At 39.3% G+C, this 24,306-nt stretch overlaps 1 protein-coding gene across 1 annotated transcript; it reads left to right on the top strand.

Moving 5' to 3' along the window:
• Positions 1-9,818: 9,818 nt before the first annotated feature.
• LOC132110241 (apoptosis regulator BAX-like) lies at positions 9,819-22,795 on the top strand. Its single transcript, XM_059516837.1, has 6 exons — positions 9,819-10,171; positions 11,140-11,188; positions 11,309-11,470; positions 19,991-20,123; positions 20,399-20,503; positions 22,677-22,795. The coding sequence occupies exons 1-6, from the start codon at positions 10,105-10,107 to the stop codon at positions 22,773-22,775; spliced, it is 615 nt and encodes a 204-aa protein (XP_059372820.1). The 5' UTR covers positions 9,819-10,104; the 3' UTR covers positions 22,776-22,795.
• Positions 22,796-24,306: the final 1,511 nt, after the last annotated feature.

A 24,306-nucleotide genomic window follows, 5' to 3' on the forward strand; every position in this document is an offset into this window, starting at 1 on the left:
AAGAAACATCTAAAGACTCATCTTTTCAACAGCACTTAACCAACTAATACTAGCACTTTTCCTTTTCTTGTCTTTTCATTTATAAAAAAAAAATAAAACAAAACCTGGCTATGCGTTCTATATTAGACTCACTGAGACTTGTCATGGCACTTGTATACTGTTGTTGTTCTCTTGTTGACCTGACTGCTTCTATTGTTCTCATTTGTGAGTCGCTTTGGATAAAAGCGTCTGCTAAATGATTAAATGTAAATGTAAATCTGCATGCTAGTCATCCTCATCGGGGTCTTGACATGACTGCAGTTCGTTGTCATAACCGACTTGAGTGGGAACAATTCTCACATTGAGCATGATTGGGCAACTTCGCACAGCCATTTAAGAGGAGTGGACCAATATTTCACAGGCCACAATCAACAACCTTATCAAATCTATGTGAAGAAGATGCGTTCAGGCAATAGTCCACTCAGGCAATAGTGGTAACCAGATATACTGGCTGGTTTTTGGACACCCCCCCCCCAGATTTGTGAACAATATTTGAGAGAAACATGCCTATTGTGTACATAGAAAAAGTCTTAGATCTTTGAGTTCAGTATATGATTTAATTCCAGAGCTCGTCCCATCTACAAATCCAATCCACAGCGTGTTCTAGTCCAGGAGTCCACTCCTGAGCCTGCTCCAGTTCTTCCCCAGGTGGTGGCGATGGCTGTAAAACCTCCTGAGGCAGAGGAGTCCACTTCAGCTCCTCTCTGGGCAGCAGCACCCACTACTGAACTTTCTGCCTGTGCTGTCATGACCAAGGAGGCCGTTCTTGAATTCTCTGTCTGTCCTGTTGCAGCTGCAGAGGCCGCTGTTAACCTCTATGTGCTTTTCTATTACAGCCCAGCCCAGCCATCTTGGTGGTTTCCTGCACCATCAGCTCCACAGAAGTGGTCCTCCTTCTCCATCAGCTCCACCCTACCCCACCGTGGGGTTATGCCATAACTATTGGCTGGAGCAAGATCCTGCGTGTGGACCGTTTTTATACAGTCTATGGTGTGAATGAAAAGCTGGGTTTTTTAAAATAACTGCGTTCGTGTGGACAGGGCCTCAGGTGCTGCAGACTACATCCTTCTAGATTACCTTGTTTTTTTGCTTTTTTGGGGGGGGATAAATGCTGCTTTTGAATCTTCATTGCATTTGAGATTGTTTCGTGACAGTTTCCTTTGCAAAGATAAAAGCAGTATTACATCAACATTTTGACTTTATAATACACTTAAAATTAATAATGCTTTCTAACTTTTTTTCCCCACAATTTGTGAATACTGTGACGAGTCAGCTGCCTCCTCCCTGATTATCATCGGCACCCCTTCCTAAATCGACGCCCTTCACTAGGCTCCCGACTGGAGTGGGTGTGTGAGAGGAGGGGCGCTGGACGAGTCTGGCGGCGTGTGATTGGGCACACCTCAAGGAAATGGAGCCTCATCACCGCCGCTGTTTAAAAGCCCAACGCGCCTCTCCTCGGGAGACCGGTCTCTTCCCCGTGCATGCACACTGGTGTCCTCGTGGGTCCAGGAAGGGTGTGTTGAGGGACTCCCGTGCCACCAGAGACGTGAGCTGCCGGACCCGCGATCCGGATGAGAACCGCACCCGTTTACATGGCCGACGGGCCAGGATGCCGGGCCCTCCCTCCCCTGCCAGCGCCGCAGCCAACGAGAGTGATGCGGCCGCTAGAGGAAGCCGCCGCCCCTCGCACCCTGGACCGAAGAGGGGAGCGCAGGCGGCCGCCGGAAATTGATTTTTATTATACAGGCTGAATAATGTAAAAAAAATAAGTGTAAAAGTATTAATTTTTTTCAAGTTTACAGGGTTAGTTCACCCGAAAATGAAAATTGTCATTAAATTATTCACCCTCATGTCATTCCAAACCAGTAACACCTCAGTTCATCTTCGGAACATAGTTTAAGATATTTTAGATTTAGTCCGAGAGCTTTCGGTCCCTCCATTGAAAATGTATGTACGGTCTACTGTCCATGTCCAGAAAGGTAAGAAAAACATCTTCAAAGTAATCCAGAGGCCCAGCAAACATGCCCCTTTGGGGCCCGCGTGGGCCCACTGTGGGCAAAAAATCTTGCCCGTGTGGGCAGCCCACTGTGGGCCCCAATACCGGCGTGAAATGCGGGGCACGTGTGGGCCCCACACTGCGGGGCCCATGTGGGGCCCGAGTGGGACAGCCCAAAAGTGTGGGTTGGGTGTGGGTGGCCCACACAAATCTGAGTGGGCCCCCAATAGGACAAATTGTGTGCCCATAACATGACCACAGGTATGTACACAGTGTGGGCACAGTGGGAAGAGTGTGGGTACAGGTTGGGCACAGTGGGTATAGTGTGGGTATAGTGTGGGCTGGGTGTGGGCACAGTGGGAGGAGTGTGGGTAAAGTGTGGGCTGGGTGTGGGCACAGTGGGGAGAGTGTGGGGACAGTGTGGGCTGGCTGTGGGCACAGTGGGGAGAGTGTGGGTAAAGTGTGGGCTGGGTGTAGGCACAGTGGGGAGAGTGTGGGGACAGTATGGGCTGGCTGTGGGCACAGTGGGATATGTCTGGGTACAGTGTGGGCACAGTGGGGAAAGCGCGGGTACAGTGTGGGCTGGGTGTGGGCACAGTGGGGAGAGTGTGGGCTGGGTGTGGGCACAGTGGGGAGAGTGTGGGGACAGTGTAGGCTGGGTGTGGGCACAGTGGGGAGAGTGGGGACAGTGTGGGCTGGGTGTGGGCACAGTGGGGAGAGTGTGGGGACGGTGTGGGCAGAGTGGGCAGAGTGTGGGTAAAGTGTGGGCTGGCTGTGGGCACAGCGGGAAGAGTGTGGGTACAGTGTGGGCACAGTGGGGAGAGAGCGCGGGTACAGTGTGGGCTGGGTGTGGGCACAGTGGGAAGAGTGTGGGTACAGTGTGGGCACAGTGGGGAGAGCGTGGACACAGTGTGGGCTGGGTATGGGCACAGTGGGGAGAGTGTGGGGACAGTGTGGGCTGGGTGTGGGGACAGTGTGGGGACAGTGTGGGCTGGGAGTGGGCACAGTGTAGGCTGGGTGTGGGCACGGTGGGGAGAGTGAGGGTGCAGTGTGGGCACAGTGGGGAGAGTGAGGGTACACTGTGGGCTGGGTGTGGGCACAGTGGGGAGAGTGTGGGGACAGTGTGGGCTGAGTGTGAGCACAGTGGGGAGAGTGGGGAGAGTGGGGAGAGTGTGGGCATGGTGTGAGCACAGTGGGGAGAGTGAGGGTACACTGTGGGCTGGGTGTGGGCACAGTGGGGAGAGTGTGGAAATACTGTGGGCCAAAAGTATGCCCTCTATTCGTCCAAAGTAGCGTCCTAGCTGAAAATGTGGACCTAGGGCCCCAGCAGTCCTCACAGTATGCCCACACTTTGGAGGGAAATGAGGACATAAACCTGTGCAGGGCCTTTGTGGCCTTAACAAATAAAACTTTTTACCTGCAGAATGCTGCAATATTACTATTAAATCACATGCAGAATAATTATAAGATGAAAGTAGAAGTAATAAATTAAAGAGTCATAAATTTCAAATACTTTGATTTATTCACGGCCATGTAATAAATGCAGAAAAACACTGTTCAAAAGTTTAGGATAGGTAAGATTTGTAAAAGTTTTTAAAACAAGTCTCTTATGCTCACCAAAACTACATTTATTTGATAAGAAATACAGTTAAAGCAGTAACATTATGAAACATTACAATTTAAAAAAAAACTATGGTTTAATTTTCAGCAAACAATCCAAAAGAAATTATTAAAATGTTTTGGTGCTCAATAAACCTTTTTTTTTTTAGCATCTCAAAAACAGTTGTGCTGCTTCATTTTTGGAAACTTTGGAAATCTTTTTTTCAGGTTACTTTGAATAGAGGTTTTAAAAGAGCAGCATTTATTTTTTTATAGGATTTTTGTCCAACAATGTAAAAGTTTTTACTGTTTTTTTTTTATCAGTTTAATGCGCCCTTGCTGAATAAAAGTAATATCTTAAAGAAAAAAAAAATTTTCAGACCCCAAACTTTTGAACACTAGAATATATTGAATAGATGTATAAAACAGAATAATGACCAATTATAACTACATGAGAACATTAAGTAGATATTATAGATAATTATAGATGAATCAAATCAGCACCAGTAGAGCTCTGCCTGATCTCTGATCTTATGCTCCATCCACCGTCCCAAGTCTCTTATGTTACAGAGCCACTTTAATAGAAGTCTCCATTTTAGATGCTGTAGCCTGGCTGCTTTTTATTCCAGCATCTACCTGAGAAAGAAAACAACAATTAAAATGTAAATATGTGTATGTATATATATATATATATATATATATATATATAGATGCATTCGGTTGAGTCGCGCTGAAGTAAAGCGCTTCATGGTACGGTGAATGCAAAAATGCAGAACATTAAATAACATTAAAACATGCAGAACATTAATACCTACTGTCATATACATAACGTTATAATGAGAGCACAATTATTAAAAAAAAGTATTGTATCGATTATCGGCAAGATTAGAAAATTCAAGTTTGACTATGAAAATCCTTAGTCGAGGACACCCCTAAATATTACCACTTTTATAAACTAACGTTACATTGTTAGCTGGGTTTGAGACTTTATCCCAAGAGGATGTCGGAGTCACAGATAAAAATACACTGTTAACCTTTGCTGTATTTTCTAGGTTAAATAACTCCAAAATAGCCAGTGTTTTGCTGTATCATCTGGGAACAGTATTTTACTGTAAAAAAAACCCGGTAAGGTCTAACAGTTTAGCTTATTATTGTAATACAGTAAGTAATACAGGTATAAGTAAATGACAGACCTTTCATTTTTGGAAAAATGAGTGCTTTAAAAATTAACTAATGACTTTAACTTGATGCATGAATATACAGCTTTAAATAAATTGAAGTGTACTTACATGACAAAAGATGCAGTGACCTGTTCCTAGTGACTCTTTATCTGCATCTGACAAAAACTAAATGGAGAAAAAGAGGAAACATCAATGAATATCAGTGAAATATTGCATATATCAATACAAATTAAAATGTACAGTCGTGGCCCAAAGTTTTGAGAATTACATAAATATTGGAAATTGGAAAAGTTGCTGCTTAAGTTTTTATAATAGCAATTTGCATATACTCAGGAATGTTATGAAGAGTGATCAGATGAATTGCATTGTCCTTCTTTGCCATGAAAATTAACCTAATCCCAAACAAACCTTTCCACTGTATTTCATTGCTGTCATTAAAGGACCTGCTGAGATCATTTCAGTAATCGTCTTGTTAACTCAGGTGAGAATGTTGACGAGCACAAGGCTGGAGATTATTATGTCAGGCTGATTGGGTTAGAATGGCAGACTTGACATGTTAAAAGGAGGGTGATCCTTGAAATCATTGTTCTTCCATTGTTAACCATGGTGACCTGCAAAGAAATGCGTGCAGCCATCATTGCGTTGCATAAAAATGGCTTCACAGGCAAGGATATTGTGGCTACTAAGATTGCACCTAAATCAACAATTTATAGGATCATCAAGAACTTCAAGGAAAGAGGTTCAATTCTTGTAAAGAAGGCTTCAGGGCGTCCAAGAAAGTCCAGCAAGCACCAGGATCGTCTCCTAAAGAGGATTCAGCTGCGGGATCAGAGTGCCACCAGTGCAGAGCTTGCTCAGGAATAGTAGCAGGCAGGTGTGAGCGCATCTGCACGCACAGTGAGGCCAAGACTTTTGGAAGATGGCCTGGTGTCAAGAAGGGCAACAAAGAAGCCACTTCTCTCCAAAAAAACATCAGGGACAGATTGATCTTTTGCAGAAAGTATAGTGAATGGACTGCTGAGGACTGGGGCAAAGTCATATTCTCAGATGAGGCCCCTTTCCGATTGTTTGGGGCATCTGGAAAAAGGCTTGTCCGGAGAAGAAAAGGTGAGCGCTACCATCAGTCCTGTGTCATGCCAACAGTAAAGCACCCTGACACCATTCATGTGTGGGGTTGCTTCTCATCCAAGGGAGTGTGCTCACTCACAATTCTGCCCAAAAACACAGCCATGAATAAAGAATGGTACCAAAACACCCTCCAACAGCAACTTCTTCCAACAATCCATTTTCCAGGAACAATGCATTTTCCAGCACGTTGGAGCACCGTGTCATAAGGCAAAAGTGAGAACTAAGTGGCTATTTATATATATATATATTTTTAACATAATATGTGTGTACTGTGTATATTTATTTAGTAAACATGTTTATCAATTTGCACTGGCTACAAATTGCTGCTCACATAAAATTCAAGGCATTGATGTTTGCATACAAAACCAACACTGGCTCTGCACCCCTTTACCTAAATTCATTACTTCAGACTTATGTGCCTATAGAAGCTTGCGTGAACGTCGCTTGATTGTTCATACCAAAGAAGCACAAAGTCACTTTTACAGCCTTTAAAATTAAATGTTCCCTCCTGGTTGAATGACCTCCCCATCTCAATTGCTTTATTCTACCGGTTTTCTTTTTATTATATAAAAAAAAAAAACTGCCAAAAAAGTACTGCTTTTAAGATAACTGAGACTTGTTATAGCACTTATATATCATTAATGTTTTGTTAGATTTGATTGCTTCCACTGTCCTCATATGTACGTCGCTTTGGATAAAAGCGTCTGCTAAACAACTAAATGTAAATGGATATAAATACAAACACATGCATGTATATATTTAAGAAAAATATGTTATGTTTATATATTAAATATTTATATATAAAATATAAGAATGTAAATATAAAAACGTATATATACACATGTAAATATATAGGCCTACAGTAAAAAATATATAAATATATATTGTATGTGTGTGCATTTATATATACATATTTAAAATACACACTACACATACATATATTATGTAAACAAAAATGTATATAATTGAAAAAAAAAAATACAATTAACGGCTATTAGTGCTGTCAAACAATTAATCGCTATTAATCGCATCCAGACTAAATGTTTTTGTTTACATAATATTTTTACATTTATTATGTATATAAATACAAACATTTATTTATATATAAATATATTTAATAAAAACATTATTTTTTTTCTTAAATACATGCATGTGTGTATATTTATATATACATTATAAATATACACTTAAAACACACACATATATAAAAAAAATAAAAAACCCAGGGTGCTCCAAATGACCAAACTGCTATGGGCCCCGCATGGGCTAACCCACAGGGAACCCCAAGTGGGTTTCGTGTGGGCAAACACAGTGGGCTTGCCCACACGAAACCCGCTTGGGGCCCCCTGTGGGCAAAACTGCTGTGGGCCCCGCATGGGCTACTAAACGCGGGTTTAGTGTGGGTTTGCTCTGCCCACACTGTCCGACAGAAAACCTGCAGTGGGCCCGCGCAGGCATGTTTGCTGGGGGGTCAGTTAGAATTTGTTGAAGCATCGAAAATACATTTTAGTCCAAAAATAACAAAAATTACGACGCTGCTGACGTGTTTTCTGGTGCGCCCAATAACTAAGATAACACGTCAGTATCGTTGTACATCAGCAGCGTCACTGCAGTGCCCTTTAATGGTTTTACTCCTACTACAAGCTACACATTGGAGTGTACTTTTCACCCAAATGGTGTAGTTAAGTAAAAAAAAAAGAAGCATTTTAAATAATCTGTTTGCTTTGTTTAATCCAAAGATGTCTGTGGTGTACAGAGCCAGCCCACCTTCCATGACTTGGTCAAGGGCACGGTGAACATTTTCCCTGTGGATTTCTTTGAGGTCGCTTTCAGGTCTGGGAGTCAAAACAAGTTTTCTTCTTTTTCATGTAGCAGGTAGGGTGGTTGAGAGGGGAAGTGTACCTTTAAGGCCTGCTTATTGGCACTAATTATTTGGATCAGGTGGCGTAAGTGACGCATCCCTTTAAATGTGTTGAGACATAAACAGAAAAAACATTAATGCAGTCTGAGCTGAAGAGTGAGCCTCTTGGTGTATCGGCTGTGTAAACAGGAGAATTTCAGTTTGGTATCTGCGTGTATGGTAACCAGTAAATGGTGCCAGCAGTCACGAGTCTACAGATACTTGCATAATAGCTAGTGATTTTACATGGGTTTGCAGTAACGAGTATTGAGGAGAGTGCACAGCTATTAGTCATTCATGCTGTTTAACTTTATTGTTAAGGGGTATATAGCTCTAATTCATTTAGGCTGGTGTCCAAAAAAAAAAAAGAATTGCCTTCGTCGATCACTAGCCACTGTTTTTCCTGGGTTTAATCGGGTCCAATTCAATCTTGTTTTACTTTGTATTTCTTATGTATGTGTGTGTCTTTGGGGTTTTCTAACACTGTTCTTTGATGACCTGGGCCTATGGAGTCCGGCTAGTGGTAGCTTGTTAATTTAAATGTTTTTTTTTTGTGTCTGTTTGGCAATCGTTATAATTCAACATTCGGCCTATGAACATTGTGCAATATTTCCTTTGGGGACAGAGTTTTTGTAATATTTACTAGTGTGAAGTGTGATGCTGTGTTAATGTACCTACTGCCAATTTGGTTTAACGTGTTTCTTGCAGTGTGTGTGTGTGTGTGTGTGTAAACAGTATCTATTTATTCGACTGTATTCACTGTAGTCTAGGTATTGTTAGATTTTATATCCTGTAACACATTTATTATGAGACTTTTATTCACTGTGATTTATTTATTGTAGAATCGTTCACCGTTACCTACGGGGAACATTTGTCTGCTCCGATTGCCAATCAGTGTATTGTCTAGTGTTTAATAAAATTGAGAACATCAGTCCCATTTTCATCCCTTCATTGGATATAGCCTGTCTAAATAGTTTTAAAGGGAGCGCTGGTTGGGTTTTCTAGTTTAGATAAACAAATTGTGTGCGAATGAGCGCCCCCTAGGGGTCACATTTGTAATACGCTTAAGACATAAAGGCCTGGTTTCATAGACAGGGCTTAGCCTAAACCAGGATTAGGCCATAGTTCAATTAAGATATTTAAGTAATTTTTATAAACATGCCTTAGAAAAAAACATTACTGGTGTGCATCTTGAGACAAAACAAAGGCACTGATATATTTTAAGATCAATCAGTACAAGTTTCTTTCATTTGAAACAACTCAGACTTGCATTTTAGTCTAGGACTAGGTTTAAGCCTTGTCTGTGAAACCGGGGGAAAATCTATAATCTGTAACCTCTCCCTTCTTAGGTCAATTCCATGTTTTAGGAAACTTGTTGATATTTGGTAGGCAACGGAACCGATGTCGTGGTTATGGTCCTCAGTCTGATAGCGTCATCTTGTGGAGAAAAATCCACGTCACGGTCTAAAATTCTAAAAGTAGTTCGCAAATTAAAAACAATCACTGCATTATAGAAGAGAAATATAGTCTACTTGTGCAAAACGTATTTCAAGCAGGTCTAATAAAGTGATTTAGGAATGTCTAGTATTAAGCCCCAAAGCCTCTACATAAAACCAAATAAAACATTTAGTTATTTCCCAAAAGCCTGTGAATAAATATGAACCTAAAACTAACAAATACACACATTACATTAATAAATGCATTTATGGTGTTTGAACCTATGCACACTTTTTTTTTTTTTTTTCCTTTACATATTTTGTCTATCTTGTCTACTGTGGACAGTAAATGTCATTGTGATTCTAATAAAATTACACTATTTTCTGTGGGTTTTAAAAAGATAATGTTCTGTATTTTCTAAACCCTGGAAATACACCTTACAATAAATAAATAAATATTTGACTGGTTTGTAATATAATGTATATAAAGGAAAGATGCACGCTTGTGGTTCGCTAATGGCACAGCAGCGACTCTGCTCTTGTATACAGTCTCCATTTCCGCGTTATTTCCAGGTTTAAAGCGCTCCTATGGATTGGTGAAGCTCTTTTTAAGGCTTATCGACAAAGTTTTACTTGCATATTATGCCATTTTAACGGTTTTCCCGGGGAGGACATATAACCACAAGCGTCGATAACTTGACTAGATTATGTAGTATCTTGTTGGAAACTGTGAATTTAGCGGATTCAGAAATTGTTAAACTGGTCCGGCTAAATTAGTTAGCAAGCTATCACTTGGTTTCGGCGGTATTTGTGCTGAATTAAACCATGGCAGATGCCAATGACGGAGAAAGGGGAGACGAAAACGAGTCGATGGGGGCTACAGGTGGTGAAGGTAAGATGAGGAACAAACTTAAAACTAATTAGAGTGACTTCTGTGAACTAGCCATCCATTCCGAGCTCTTTGCACTCCGCGTGACGTCACGCTGTTCTTCGATTAACTTTAGTAGTGGAGTCTAACGTACTCTTTCTTCTAAACCTCTTCATAGATTCAACGGTGATAGTATATGGTGATTTTTAGTTAAATTAGTTCAGTGTGTCTCCTATTTAGGCTTATAATCGTTTTTAAACGTTTCGTTGCAGTTATTATGGAATTTCCTGTGACGTCATACTGGGCGAGTCTGACGTATGTCTAAAATAGTGGCGCGGATTTTAAGACTCGAATGTTGTCACTGTGAGTCTCTTCGCTAATAATTTGTTTACGGACCTTACTACGTCAAAAAAATATTTTACTCAAATCTGTCAAAAAACATGGACTTTAGACCTATTGGCTCATCCTGTATAGTCAGTCTTTAAAGTCAGGACAGTGAAAAAAATGAGCCAGTTTACTCAAAAGAATCATTCAAAATGAATTCCTTTACAAACAAAACACCCACTAGAAGACATTCACATTCAGACACTTAAATAGCATTCAGATACGAATGACATCCTGCAAAGGGCCAACAAGCCCCTAAAACAAGGCTGTTTAAAATAAAAGCATACACATTAAAGCTGTCTTTCTAAAATAAGATGGGATTACACAAACCACCTTTAAACAAGGTATTAACAAGACGAGAGAAAACCAGAAGTGGGAATAAAATATTCAGTAATGAATAATGATAGTGTAATTTGGATACACCACAAACAAACATTCTCAAACCATAAACCAGCTAGTATCAAAATAGGAAGTTGTTCCCAATTGAGGTCAATGTTTACCACACGTATAATAACCCGTCACCTCATTATCACACCTAGGAATACAAACTTTGAGCTTGTATCCTTATAAAATAGTCACAATATAAACATTAAACCACTTATTTTCAGATGTCATGGATGAGGTGATCACTGAACAGGGTGCTGTTCTACTAAGAAGGTAAACTCATGCAATGCTTTTATGTTTTATATAGGTTGTTTGGCTGTTAAATTTACATGCATGAATTTGTGTGAATTAATGCATCTCCCCAATGTTACTGTGCTATGGTTTCACATGAAGGTATGTTATTGAACGAGTTACTGTAGAGGATCCATCCATGCATGTGAGCCATGAGGATTTAGGGGGACGAGCTCATGAAGCAGAAGATCCTCAAATCAAAGAGGTTGTACATCAACTTTTGAAGATAGCAGATGACCTTCACAAGAATGCTGAACTTCAACAGTATGTTTTTAATTTTATTTCAGCTTACGTGTCTTTAACTTGTCTTTTTATGAAAATGAAGTTTTGTGATGTTAAAAGGACACAACTTAAGTGTCTAATCTAGTTTAATCTTATTTTAATGACTGCCTATAGTCAGTGGTTAAATTGGCTTTTGTAGGGAGGGGGAGCCCTTTTACGGTGGTCATCATTAAAAATCGCGCCATAAAATGACTTAATGTGTTTGAATAAAATTACTTAATGATGGCTGATGCTGGGCTACTGCTACTAACACTGCCATTGCTGAGAGCTGGGTTGCTGGTTGTGCTTTTCTTTAGGGCTTTTCTATTAAATGTATAGTTCCAAACATCCTATATATAGCTACAACAGATACAACAGACAAAAAAAAAAAACTCACCTAATCAGCCCAGACATGTAATGCGTGTTTTTTTTTTATTATAACAACAACTGTATTATTGTTCATTAGCTAGAGATCATCTGTTCTCGTGACGCTATAGGGATCTGTCACGTCACATTTACAAGCGCCAAAACATTATTTATTGCTTGAATTTCGAAATAAAATTGAAAGAATATGAGAGAGGAGATTTTTTTTCATTACATAAGTATCCTGCTCTGTCGGTCTCCGTGTCCTCTTTGCTCTGCGATTTTACTGTGCGTGAGAAAATTGATGTGTGTGGCGTCACGTGGGAGCGTGAATGCGTGAGAGTTGGCAGCTATGGCCTTAGCAGCAGTGGCGCCCCAGAAAAATTTTACAGGGGTGGCCAGTTGAGGCCATAGTAAATCTTGGGGTGGCACATCAAAATAAAGAAAAAACAATTAAGTGTTTGCAATATTGACAAAAAGTTATATCTCTGTGATTTCTGGGATTTTATCGATAATGATAATTAGACTATTTTGCTGAGTATTATTGTGCTGACGTCTTATTTCTAATTGTGCTGACAGCTGACTCTTATTTTTACCTTTAGACAATTTTTTCTAAAAGTGTGAACCATCTTTTAGGTCAAATACTTGCATTTGGGCTGTTACTAAGCAAATGCAATCAGTATCAACAAAACTGATCTTTGCAATGCAGAGAAAACAGAAGCTGCATCTGAAGTGCTATTTAGATGTTTTTATGTTTTTAAAAATGTCTGCATTATAATGCAGCTCTGCGGGACATAGAATACTTTAACCTGCAGTTACAAATTAATAAGTAATGTTTTGATATTTTACAGATAAGACATTGAAAACTGATGTTTGAAATTATTTTAAAAATTAAAAGGTACCTTAAATGTGAAATTAAAACAGCCAGTAGATGTCAGCGAATCACTGTTAATAAGAGAGTCATTGCGACTGAACCGATTCATTTAAACGGTTGAAACTCTATCATGTTGCTCAGAGACACAAAACATTGGCTGTGTTTGGAATGATTTCGTTTTTAGAAAATAACAAAAACAGGGAATATATTGTCTAAAACGTAAGTCTCTTGATATTAACTTCTTGTTTATTGAACTATAGTATAAAATCAATATCACATTTGGAATTATGCTGACTTGGAGGGAAAAAAAATCACTCTTCGTGTGATAGTAGCTATATGAAGTTTTATCAATTATACAGACCTATGAATTTTCTGCCCCATATCTTGAAAATGTGATAATTCTATATTTCCAGTGAAAGAACACACTATAAATGAGATTCTTGGTAATGTGAACTAGCCTAGTCCCTCACGTGATGTATGCACGCACTCTGTTTTGTTTGGATGGGGGAGGGGGAAGGGCAGCTACTCTGGTGGCTCCAATCTGCAATCTTTTATGGTATGCTGCACTTTTTTTTTTTTTAACTATTGTGAATTTAAATTCTGCATTTAAATTAATAGTACCCACTGCGAATCATCCTGGGGTGGCCACAACTCTGGCCACCCCTTGGGGGCGCCCCTGCTTAGCAGACAAATTAAATGAAAAACTAAACAGTGCGAGCGAGGCTACATTAGTCACATTAGAAAATGAAGTTGTAGGATGTGTTTAAATAATTACGTATCTTATTTATATTAAATTAAACCAAATACTCATGTATGCTCGATAAAGAATTAGACCGCACAATGAGCCCATCGGGCGGTTGAATTTAAAAGACTGATTTCGCGGGTTTCCATGGTAACGTTGATGGTGGGCGGGGTGCTGAACCAGAGAACGCAGCAGTGTTGCCAGACGTACGATAATTATCATATTTGTACGATAATTTTTACCTCTGTACGATGTACGATCAATAATGAAAAAAATCCCGTAATGTACGATAATTTCAGAATTTTATGAAAATTTAAATGATGGTAGTTGCAGTCATACGGCTTCTTTACTCATACACGAAATCGGCTCATTACATACACTCTAAATGCGTTCGTGTGCACCTCAGAGTGTGTTAAGAATGCAGGAGGGTGCCCTGCTTTAAAGCCAACGAGCACTAGTTGCGGTCCATGACAGAAAGAACCCCTTCAACATCTGGCAACACACAGTCTTCCAATGACAGCGGCTCAGATGTGGAGTTAACTGCACCACGCAGAAACAGCTAAATTCCTTCTTCAGATGCGACAAAGCAAGTGTTAAAAATCATTTAAATATGTTTTAATATGCGCCACGCCGGAGACAGTCACTGAAAATAATGGGATAGTATTTTGTCTCACTGCTTCCGTCCAACAATACGCCTTGTTATCTATTGTGGTAATTTGCAGGTCGTGTCGAAATGTTGTTGGTTTAGAATAGACAAATAACTCTTTTGACTCGTGTACGATAATTTTCTTCCAAATACGATAATTTTGAACATCTGGTACGATACTTGGGCATTTCCAATCTGGCAACACTGGAACGCAGGGATTAATGCATTATGACGTCTGATAATTCCATGTAGCCTGGGTGTCTCTGTGTAGTCTTGCTAATTATTCAGTCTCATATGCCATGTATTTACAAGGAGATGAAAAATAATTCAAGTAGAATAACAATATTTGGTGCTGAAGGAGACGGAGCTGAGCTTCCGGCATGGGTTGCATCAGAAAACTGAAAAATGTTCCCTTCGGAGGTCGTATTCCATGGTAGGAAGGCATCAAGGCACGTCCGAAATCAATGTCAGCTTCATTTCCTGTCTCCTGAGATGCCTTCATCTGGCCGGTTTTTGAAGGCAGCATAGATGTATTCTTCACTGCCTTTGATATCCCACAATCCTGTGCGTTCCATTCTGCGACAGTTAAGCCAAAAAATAAAGATGGCGTCTGAAAGTTGCGGTCGGTGGTCAGTTTGTGTGTAAACGTATGTTTCTGAACAACGTTTTCCACTTTTTATGTAATTTCTAGCGAGAAACTAATACTGCAGTAATGAAATATCCACTTAGTTATTATCAAAGCTCTCTATATTTTGCTGTAGATCATTAAACCATTACTCAGCCTCAGAAGCCTGTCCGAAATCCGTTTCATGAGGTGCCTTCGGGCAAAAACACTGCCTGCAAAGTCATTGCCTGATTAGACAGCAAGGCAGCAAGTCACCTGCCTAAGTTTTTGGATGCAGCCATGGTGTGTTGTGGACCCGAGGAGGCGGCGCTGTGCTCCGGTGCGCTCCCGCCCAATTTAACCTATGCCTATAGTATTAGTAACTTTACACACAAAGCATTTTCTCTTAAAGAGATCAGTCTGATAAATGAATTTTTTTTTTTTTTGTAATAACTGTTTTTTTATTTTATACATTTATTTTTGTGCGAAATAGGGCTTTAAAAAATATATATATTTGTCAAAAAAAAAAAACACATTCGAATGCAGCCTTATCAGTGACGCACGAAATGCGATGACGATGTAAGTGTCTTTGTTAGCCTATCAAGTTGAACCCATTAGATACGGCGCTGCTACATGGTTCATTCAATACATTGTGGAAAACGAGAGCAATGAGAACAATACATGCTGCTGCATTCTGAATCATTTGTAGAGGCCTGATTGTGCATGTTGGAAGTCAGAAGAGCAGTGCAATAGCCCAATCTAGAAATGAAAAGGGCCTGAAATAGACTGTGTTGCATGCTCTGTTAGGAAGTGTCTGAGAAGTTCTGTCTTTGCCAGATTGAGCAGCAGGTAATGTTTTTTCATCCCTGCTGAGATGTCTGTCAGGCAGTCTGAGATCCATGCAGGTATCGTTGGATCATCTGGTTCAAATAATGGCACTTTTCCACTGCATGGTACGGATCGGTATGGTTCAGTTTTGGGGGGTTTTCCACTGCATACGGAACCTGGTACTTTTTTCAGTACCACTTCAGTTGAGGTTCCAAGTGAACCGTACTGTTACCAAAACGTGTTATGTAAACTCTGCAGATCATGGATTGGCAGGAGAGAATCGTCACTACCTGCAACACTGACCTTGGACACAAACACAAAAGAATCGCTAGATTTAAATCAGCACAGCCAGCGAAGGAGCGAACTCAACTATTTTGAACTAGCGCACCTTTTTTAACAACCCAAAAATGGCTGTTTCTTTCCTTTGATGAGGAAGTACAGGCGTTCCTTTCATTGATAACAGAGGAGTGGCTCCAGCGAGAGCTTGATGGGCTTGATTTGATTTTCTGAAAAACTGTGTGCCTGAATGATGGGCCTCGGAGATGTAGTGAAGTGAAGTGACATTCAGCCAAGTATGGTGACCCATACTCAGAATTTGTGCTCTGCATTTAACCCATCCGAAATGCGCACACACACAGAGCAGTGAACACACACACACTGTGATCACACACCCGGAGCAGTGGGCAGCCATTTATGCTGCAGCGCCCGGGGAGCAGTTGGGGGTTCGATGCCTTGCTCAAGGGCACCTAAGTCATGGTTTTGAAGGTGGAGAGGGAACTGTACATGCACTCCCCCCACCCACAATTCCTGCCGGCCCGGGACTCGAACTCACAACCTTTCGATTGGGAGTCCAACTCTCTAACCATTAGGCCACGATTTCCCCTGTAGTGTAGATAGAGATGTGGAGGGGTCCAAGAACTGATCCCAGAGGAATCCCAGTGACCAGTTTTGATTTTTGATTTGGATACCTCTTCTTCCCAAGCCACCCTGAAGGACCTACCTGTGAGTTAAGACTTAAATCAGTGAAGTGCAGTCCTGTTAATGTCCAGCGATGAGAGGGTTAACAATAGGATTTGATGATTAACAGTGTTGAACGCAGCAGATAAATCTAGGAGAATGAGAACTGAAGATTTGGACTAGGGTTGGGCCGATAGACAATGCCATCGACCATGTATGTGGGGGTGGGAAGAGAGGATGATACCACAGAGCAAAGTCGAGAAGGAGAAGGAGAAAGAGGCCTTAGGCTTTGTCTAAATGAAACTGGCAGAGGGGTTGGTGGTGTGGACAAAGGTAGATGTAGATTAAAAGTAATAATGAAATGATCCGGGACGTGCAAGTGTTTGACCAAGATGTTATCTGTGATACAATTGTGTGTAAAGATGAGGTCGAGATGGTTACCTGATTTATGGTTACCTGTGGTCTTGAGCTGCTGAAGGTTGTGAAAGGCTAGAATAGAGTGGAAGTCAGCAGCATGTGGCTTCTCAAGGTGGATTTTGAAGTCACCAAAATGTACTAGAGTGCTGCCATCCTCAGGGAATGATGACCGCAGCATATCTAGTTCTTCTAGACAGTTACCCAACTGACCTGGAGAGCGATAAATAACTACAATGTGGATTTTTTTACAAGGATAAGAGTGACTGTAATGGCATGACATTCAAAGGAAGTATTGTTAAAGTTATAAGAGCATGTGAGTTATTTCCAGCTTTTGGAAATGAGGAGACTGGGGCCCCCATTTCTCCCAACCTGACGGGTGTTAGTTGGTGTTAGGGGTAGGCCTGTCATGATAACAAATTTTGCTGGATGATAAATTGTCCAAGAAATTATCGCGATAAACGATAATATTGTCGTTCTAAGACCCGTTTCAACTAATATAATGATAATGGCATAATAACGCACCTTTTCAAAGATCAATAAACTTTTATTTTATTTTATGGCAGATTCAGAGCAAGAAATACCAACACGTTGACTTTGTGTGGTTTAAAATTAATTAATTTTGTATGTTATATTATGTTTATATGCCAGTTATGGATGCTCATATTGACCATTTAACCGTTAATCGAAAGTAAACATTTTGACCGATGAAGGGGCCGTTCACATATCGCGTCTTTTTTTGTGCTCAAGTTCGTTATTTCAAATGCGGTATGTGTGCTCATAATGGAAGCAACGCAGTGCGAAGCACTCGTTTTTTCCAGGCGCGTCCGCACCGCATCGAGTTAAAAACATCTCATCTTTTCAGAATGATGCAAGTCCACCAGGTCATGTGACAAGAGCCAACTCAATCAACTTGCTTTGGGGTGAAATTCCCCGTTGTTTTTGAAAAAAGTGGTGCACCCAAACACTGCAGGGTTTTTTACTTTTCTTTCGTAAATAAATCTTGTAGCAGAGTTACAGCAAGGGTTTTTCGGTGGTGGAAATCCATTGCTGAAATTCCCTTGTTGTAATGGATATCGCAGCTGATGGATGCTTAGCAATGACAGATGCCTCCGGAGCGCAACTGCCCGAGCGTTTTGGAAAGAAGGAGAAAATGACGCGCTCGCGAGTGTGTGTGTGTTAACTCACTGGGACACACGCAACCACACACCTACAGACATATTTAGCTGAGCAAGCCAAATGAAGCGAGTGAAAAGGATGCCCATTTCGACAGATAAGGCAACGAAGTTACTTGCAAAATATGCTACGCTGTATTAAAATAAAGTACAGTAGTTGTGCAAGTACAATGCTATATCACTTGAGACACAAACATCCACAAGCAAATGAAAGGAGCTTCCCAAAGCTGGCCACTCTAGCGAGACGTTATTTCTGTATTCCCGGGACATCTGTGCCATCGGAGAGTGTGTCTTCTACCTCGGGCAAATAATTGAAAACAATTATCGTGGGCGAAAATTTTACCGAGCTCATTTTTTTTTTATTGTGCGATTAATTGATTTATCGACTATCGCGACAGGCCTACTTAGTGGTATGCAATATTACGATTTTTGATTGTAATTGATTAAATATCTCCACGATCTGCTTTTAAAGAAATATCGTATCATGCTACAGCACACATTCTATGATTTCCAGTTCTGGTGCATCCGTTTCAATATTCTGTACAATGCAACATATATTCACATCAAATTTTAGCTCAGCTGTAGTGATACAGTTAAGGAAAACTGCAATTAGTCGCAATCACAAAATTACATTATTTGCATGTGCTTTAAAGCCTTGCCGGATAAATATTTAATTCCCATGCTGTACACCTGAAGCGCATGCACACTAAAAAGCCTGTCCAGCAGCTCCTGATTACTGGACACACAGGTTTACAAAAACACAGTTGGTTATGTCTAAAGTGAATGTAAACAGTTGAGAGAAAAACGGATGCATGCCTGTATATTAGATGTGAGGAGGTTAAAAGTGACAGCAGACTAATAGTACTAAACATGGTGGGACTTGGCAGAAATTTAAATTTGGTCGTTATTTACTTGCTCTCATGTCGTCCTAAACCTGTATAATTTTTTTTTTTCTTGTACTGAACACAAAAGAAGATATTTTGAATAATATGGATAACCAAACCTTTGCTGGGCCACATTGACTTTGATAGTAGGAGCCACATTCTTCAAAATAGCTTATGTTTTATATACGGTTTTATTTTTATATTTGTTCCTTCAATTTCTTGAATGCTACTCCTGAATACACCTTCTGTACCTGAAAAATAAAGCACTGTTTGTTTCGTTTGTATATTATGTGTATTTGTAATGTGCATCTTGTTTCTTAATTTTTAATAACAGATAAAGTAATGACAAATATCGTTATCTATCCCGCTTTGGCCTAAATGTCTGCCAATTCTATTTTTATTTTATATTTTGTTACCTTGACTTTGTTTTTTTAAAATAGGGAAAATTATTTTGGCTGTACGGCTGTACTGTACTTGCAAAATAGGAAAAAACCAACATGACAAAGAACCATGATAAAATCCATATTTTCCTGAAAAAAAAAAGAAAAGTGATACGATACTTTTTGCCAAATCACCCACCCCTTACTGGTATGCACAAAAGATGCTTTTTTTTTTCTCTCTCTCTCTCTTTTTAGCTGAATTGTGTAGAGAAATTCTACATAACTGGATCTGGATAAAGCTATTGTTAAAGGGCTTCATGCTCATTGTGTACAGTATTTGTTCAATCATTGTTATTTATCTCTCAAATGTGTAAATAAGAACATTAAGACAAGGTTTAAAAAGCTACAGTGTGAAATCTCAAAACCTGTCAACCCAGGATAGGTTACTAAACCAGGATGCATTATGAACAGTGTACAATAGAGAACAATATAAATAATATTTGTCGCAACCAATTTTTAGCAAAATGATTAGGAATTGATCATTTGCATTGAAAAACAGGAAGTGGTCCATACGGGTGGTGTTTTGTTTAAGATGGTATGGTTGAAGAGTTTGGGAACCCCATATACTGTAACATACAACTTTTTTCCCCTCACAGTCTCATCAGCACTGTGCAAGCAAACTGTGCTCAGGACGTCTTCATGACTGTGGCCAGGAGCATCTTTGAGGATGGCATTAACTGGGGACGTGTTGTGGCACTGTTTCACCTCGCTTATAGGCTCATTTACCAGGTAAAACTCTTAATTTTGCCCTTTAAAAAAACATTTTAGTATTCTTTAATTATTTGTTCATCTTTGAATTACTGTATTTTAATTGAAAATGTGAAAATACTACCTCAACATTTGTTTTTCAACCAAAGTGATATGGTATTGCATGAATAATTAAGAAAAGGAAATGAAAAACTCCATCAATGCAAATGCATGATTGTTGATGGATCAGATTTATTAATGGATGCTTATTCTTTTGGATAATGCAAATGTATAAAAATGATCTTTTATTCCTTTAGGCTCTGACTCAGAACCACTTTGACATTATCAAGAGGATCATTAGCTGGGTTTTACAGTTTATCAAGGAAAACATTTCTGCCTGGATCAGACAGCAAGGAGGATGGGTAAGTTGCTGTTTTTGTTTGTGCGTCTGGCCACCCATGTGGAGCCACACAGGTCGAGCCAGACATGGGCCAGACAAGTGCACCCACTTGGGCCAGGAAGTACATAAGCACAAACCCAGACACATGCTGTCTAGGAATATCCAGGCACAAAAACCCACTGTCCCAGCATAGCATGAAACTACATACCAGAGATCTGATCTGTCTTTATAAATTGCATATTAAGAATGCAAATTTTTGCTTTTCACATCATGTAAGAGTTGATGTTGTCATACTTCAGTAAGATGCGATTTGCATGTGTGCTGCAGAGCCTCCACCAGGACAGTTCCTGGGGCCACTCAAGTTTAATAGCAAACATATGATCATAAAGGAAGCAGAATGTGGGGTGCTGGGTTTCGACTTCAAACACTCAAGCGTCATGGAGCATACTGTGGCCCTGAGGACTGAAATACAGTGAGCATGTGACAATATTTACAGTGTGCTACGCAGCATGAGCCTGAAGAATGCAAACCCAGCCAGGGAGGAGAATGGACTCTTGTAGGTTTGACCCTCATTTTGGGGATTTGAAAAAGTTAAGGCACCTGCTGTTTACAGTATTTTTACTGAAGTGGAATGTGCCACCGGTCATGTATAACCGTTAGGCAGTTGTGGCCTAATGGTTAGAGAGTTGGACATGTAACCCAGAGGTCATGGGTTCTATTGTCAATATCGGAAGGAATTGTTGGTGGGGGGATTTATTGAACAGCAATTTTTTCTACCCTCAACACCCACAACTGAGGTGCCCTTGAGCAAGTCACTGAACCCCCAATTGTTCCCTGGGTGCCGCAGCAAAAATGGATGCCCACTGCTCTTGGTGTGTTTACAGTGTAATTGAGCATAATAAATTTAATAACTCACACTTGTACCACACTTGGCTTCATGTCACTTCATCTTATGGTTCAAACATTGATTTTAATTTGTTATGTATAGCCAGAAGTGTTAAGTTTTATGCTGTGACTGTCATTTATATGTGTGATTTACTCATTGATGCACATCAGCAAATATTAATTAGGCTTGTCACTACACCAAATTGTTATAAATTTAACAAAACTTTATAAGGAATGAATATCTACAAACTACATCTCTTATAATAAACATCTATATACACTCTATATAATCTATATACACTATATATATATATATATATATGTTTGCGTGTGTGTGTGTGTATCATTTCAGATAATTCATATATTTCATATCATTTCATATAATGTAATTTCATATAATTAATAAAATCCATATAATTTTTAAACACATCATCAGAAAGTCATATATTGAGTATAAATGGTACATTTAACATTACCAACATGCATCCAGTACACTTACGTAAAGAAATATACTGTATTCTACATAGCAAATCCCATTGATTCAAGATTACAATTAATGCCATTATTATAGTTCATTTACACAAACAACAGAAAGCCATTCGTATATTCATATTTTTTTTTAAGTTAACACTTAACCCCTGTATACATGCAGTTCATTCTGTCAGCAGCTTTCTCCATAACGTAAGATGCTGCTGTAATGAACATGACATCTGAAGACTATACTTCACAAATGATTAGTGATAACTAATGAGCTGGTCCTTTTTAGTGAACCAAAACACTTAAGAATCAAGGCAGTTACAGAATTAATCCGATTAATTTACTGAACCATTAAGAGTAGCTTTTGCCATATAGAAAGATTTGTATAATCTCTAAAAGGTCTAATAAAAGACTTGATTTGTATATATCTGTTCTGTTGAATTGTGAAATGATAATTGACTTGCTAAGAGCAGTGAATTCAACATGAATTACATATCATTTTTCTGGGTACTTATTTCTTCTGAAAAGTATCAAAAAAGACATTATTCAATGAAAAGCTTCCCCTCCAGCACTGCTCTCTAATAATCTCATTAGCATTTGTGCAAATTAAACAGTGTTTTCCAGTTGTTGAATTTTGACAGCACTGGTTCCATTCATTTGTGTAGTTATGGAAAACGTCCAATTACTGCAGAAAAATCCCTCATTTGTTTTCCATGGAGAAAGTCAGAGATTATGATTATTGATGATAGATTATTGGATGGATGTCATTCAAAGTCTTGAAAATGTGTTCATATGCAGGGTGTATCTAATGTTTTCCCTGCCTTGTGTTGCAGGAGGGGATTTTCCGCACCGTGTCAAGATGGCGTACTGTGTCTTTCATCGCTGCGATGGCATTCATTGTAGCTGCTGTTTACTGGAGAAGAACACGCTAAGATAAAAGTGAAAGACACCATCAAGTTTCATAATTCTCACAAATGTGATATCAAAACTCATAAGTGGTGCAATCAGGTGGACCAATCACAGGTCATACAGACCAATCATGCTTCATGCCTTACTATTTTTAAAGACTTAAACAGAAAAACAGCCACTTCAGAAGACACTGTAGCCTTTTATTTAGAATTTCTATTTTTTTAAACAATCCCTGTCGGATGTTGTGTCTATCGTTTTCAGTACAGTTGAGTCAAGGAACATATTTCACCTTGATTTATTTATTTAAGGGATTTTTAAGACTGCACTTTTTCACCACCAATGCCTTTTACTCTGTAAATGTTTTTCTGGCTCAGGTATGACATTTTTTTAATGTGCCACAGTACATACCAGCCCTACCTCGAATCAGCTAAATATCTAATACTAACAGTTTACAGTTTATTACATCAGGAATAAATGGACAGGGCTGAAAAATATTAAGTCTTTTTTTTTTTTTTTTTTTTAGTTTTAGTGGTGTAAATGATTTAAAGGTTCAGCATGCTATTGGTGAAATACAGGCAATGTGGACAATAATTCTTGCTCACCTCTAAATAAATTTGACAATGAATTACTGAGAGATGTCTGTGTATATTCTTTCATATATATTGATGTGTATGTTCCTGGCTAAAAAACAAATTTTCAGTTTTTTTTCCTCTTTACCCAAAACCATTTGTTTTTGGACACGTACCATGATAATTATGTGGTATTCTGTAAGGATCCTTTAGTACACATTTAAACATAAAGGTTTTCATTGGCATCAATGGTTCCATTGAGGCTCTTTTTTCTATTGCACAAAAGTTTATCTACAGTGGAAAATATTTCAGATTATTAAGATATTTTACAGACAAACAAATATGTTCACAGAATGGATCTTTGGGTAACCCAATATAATATCTCTTTGGAATCTTTATTTTTTTGAGAGTGTACTATGTTATCTATGTACTGAGATACCATGTTTTCATCACTGAGTTATAGTACTGCCACCGTACTCCTATATGAGATTTCAAGTTGGTCTTGTTTAACCTGGTCACAATGTTCTCAGCAGTAACAGTCAGTGATAGGTAAAGGGCCCTTATTGTTTCATTATTTCCTTTTGTAATTGGAAGCATTCATATTCATTCTAAATCATCTCAGCGATGGGAACCACAGGTCTGTCATCTCTCAAACCACTAGAAAGAGGATCCATGTGTCAGACTGAGGGATGCAGTTAACCATTTCCACCAGACTTTAGTTCTGTATGTAACAAAACTTAATAAAAAATTGTGTAAATATACAGTGCCCCCGAAAAGACACTTAAACCATTTAATTTGTGTGGATTTAATTTGCATAAAAACAATGTAAAATGGCATCTGCAAATACATTTATTTAGTGCATTTCAGATTCTCCTGTCTCATGACATTAGCTCAACATCTAAATCACAGCTTTTATGTTTAATAATTGGACAGTAAAATGATGAATTGTTAAACTCACTGTTGGTATCACTAACTTGGTATTTCG

This window comes from Carassius carassius, chromosome 2, assembly GCF_963082965.1.
Source record: "Carassius carassius chromosome 2, fCarCar2.1, whole genome shotgun sequence".
NCBI lineage: Eukaryota > Metazoa > Chordata > Actinopteri > Cypriniformes > Cyprinidae > Carassius > Carassius carassius.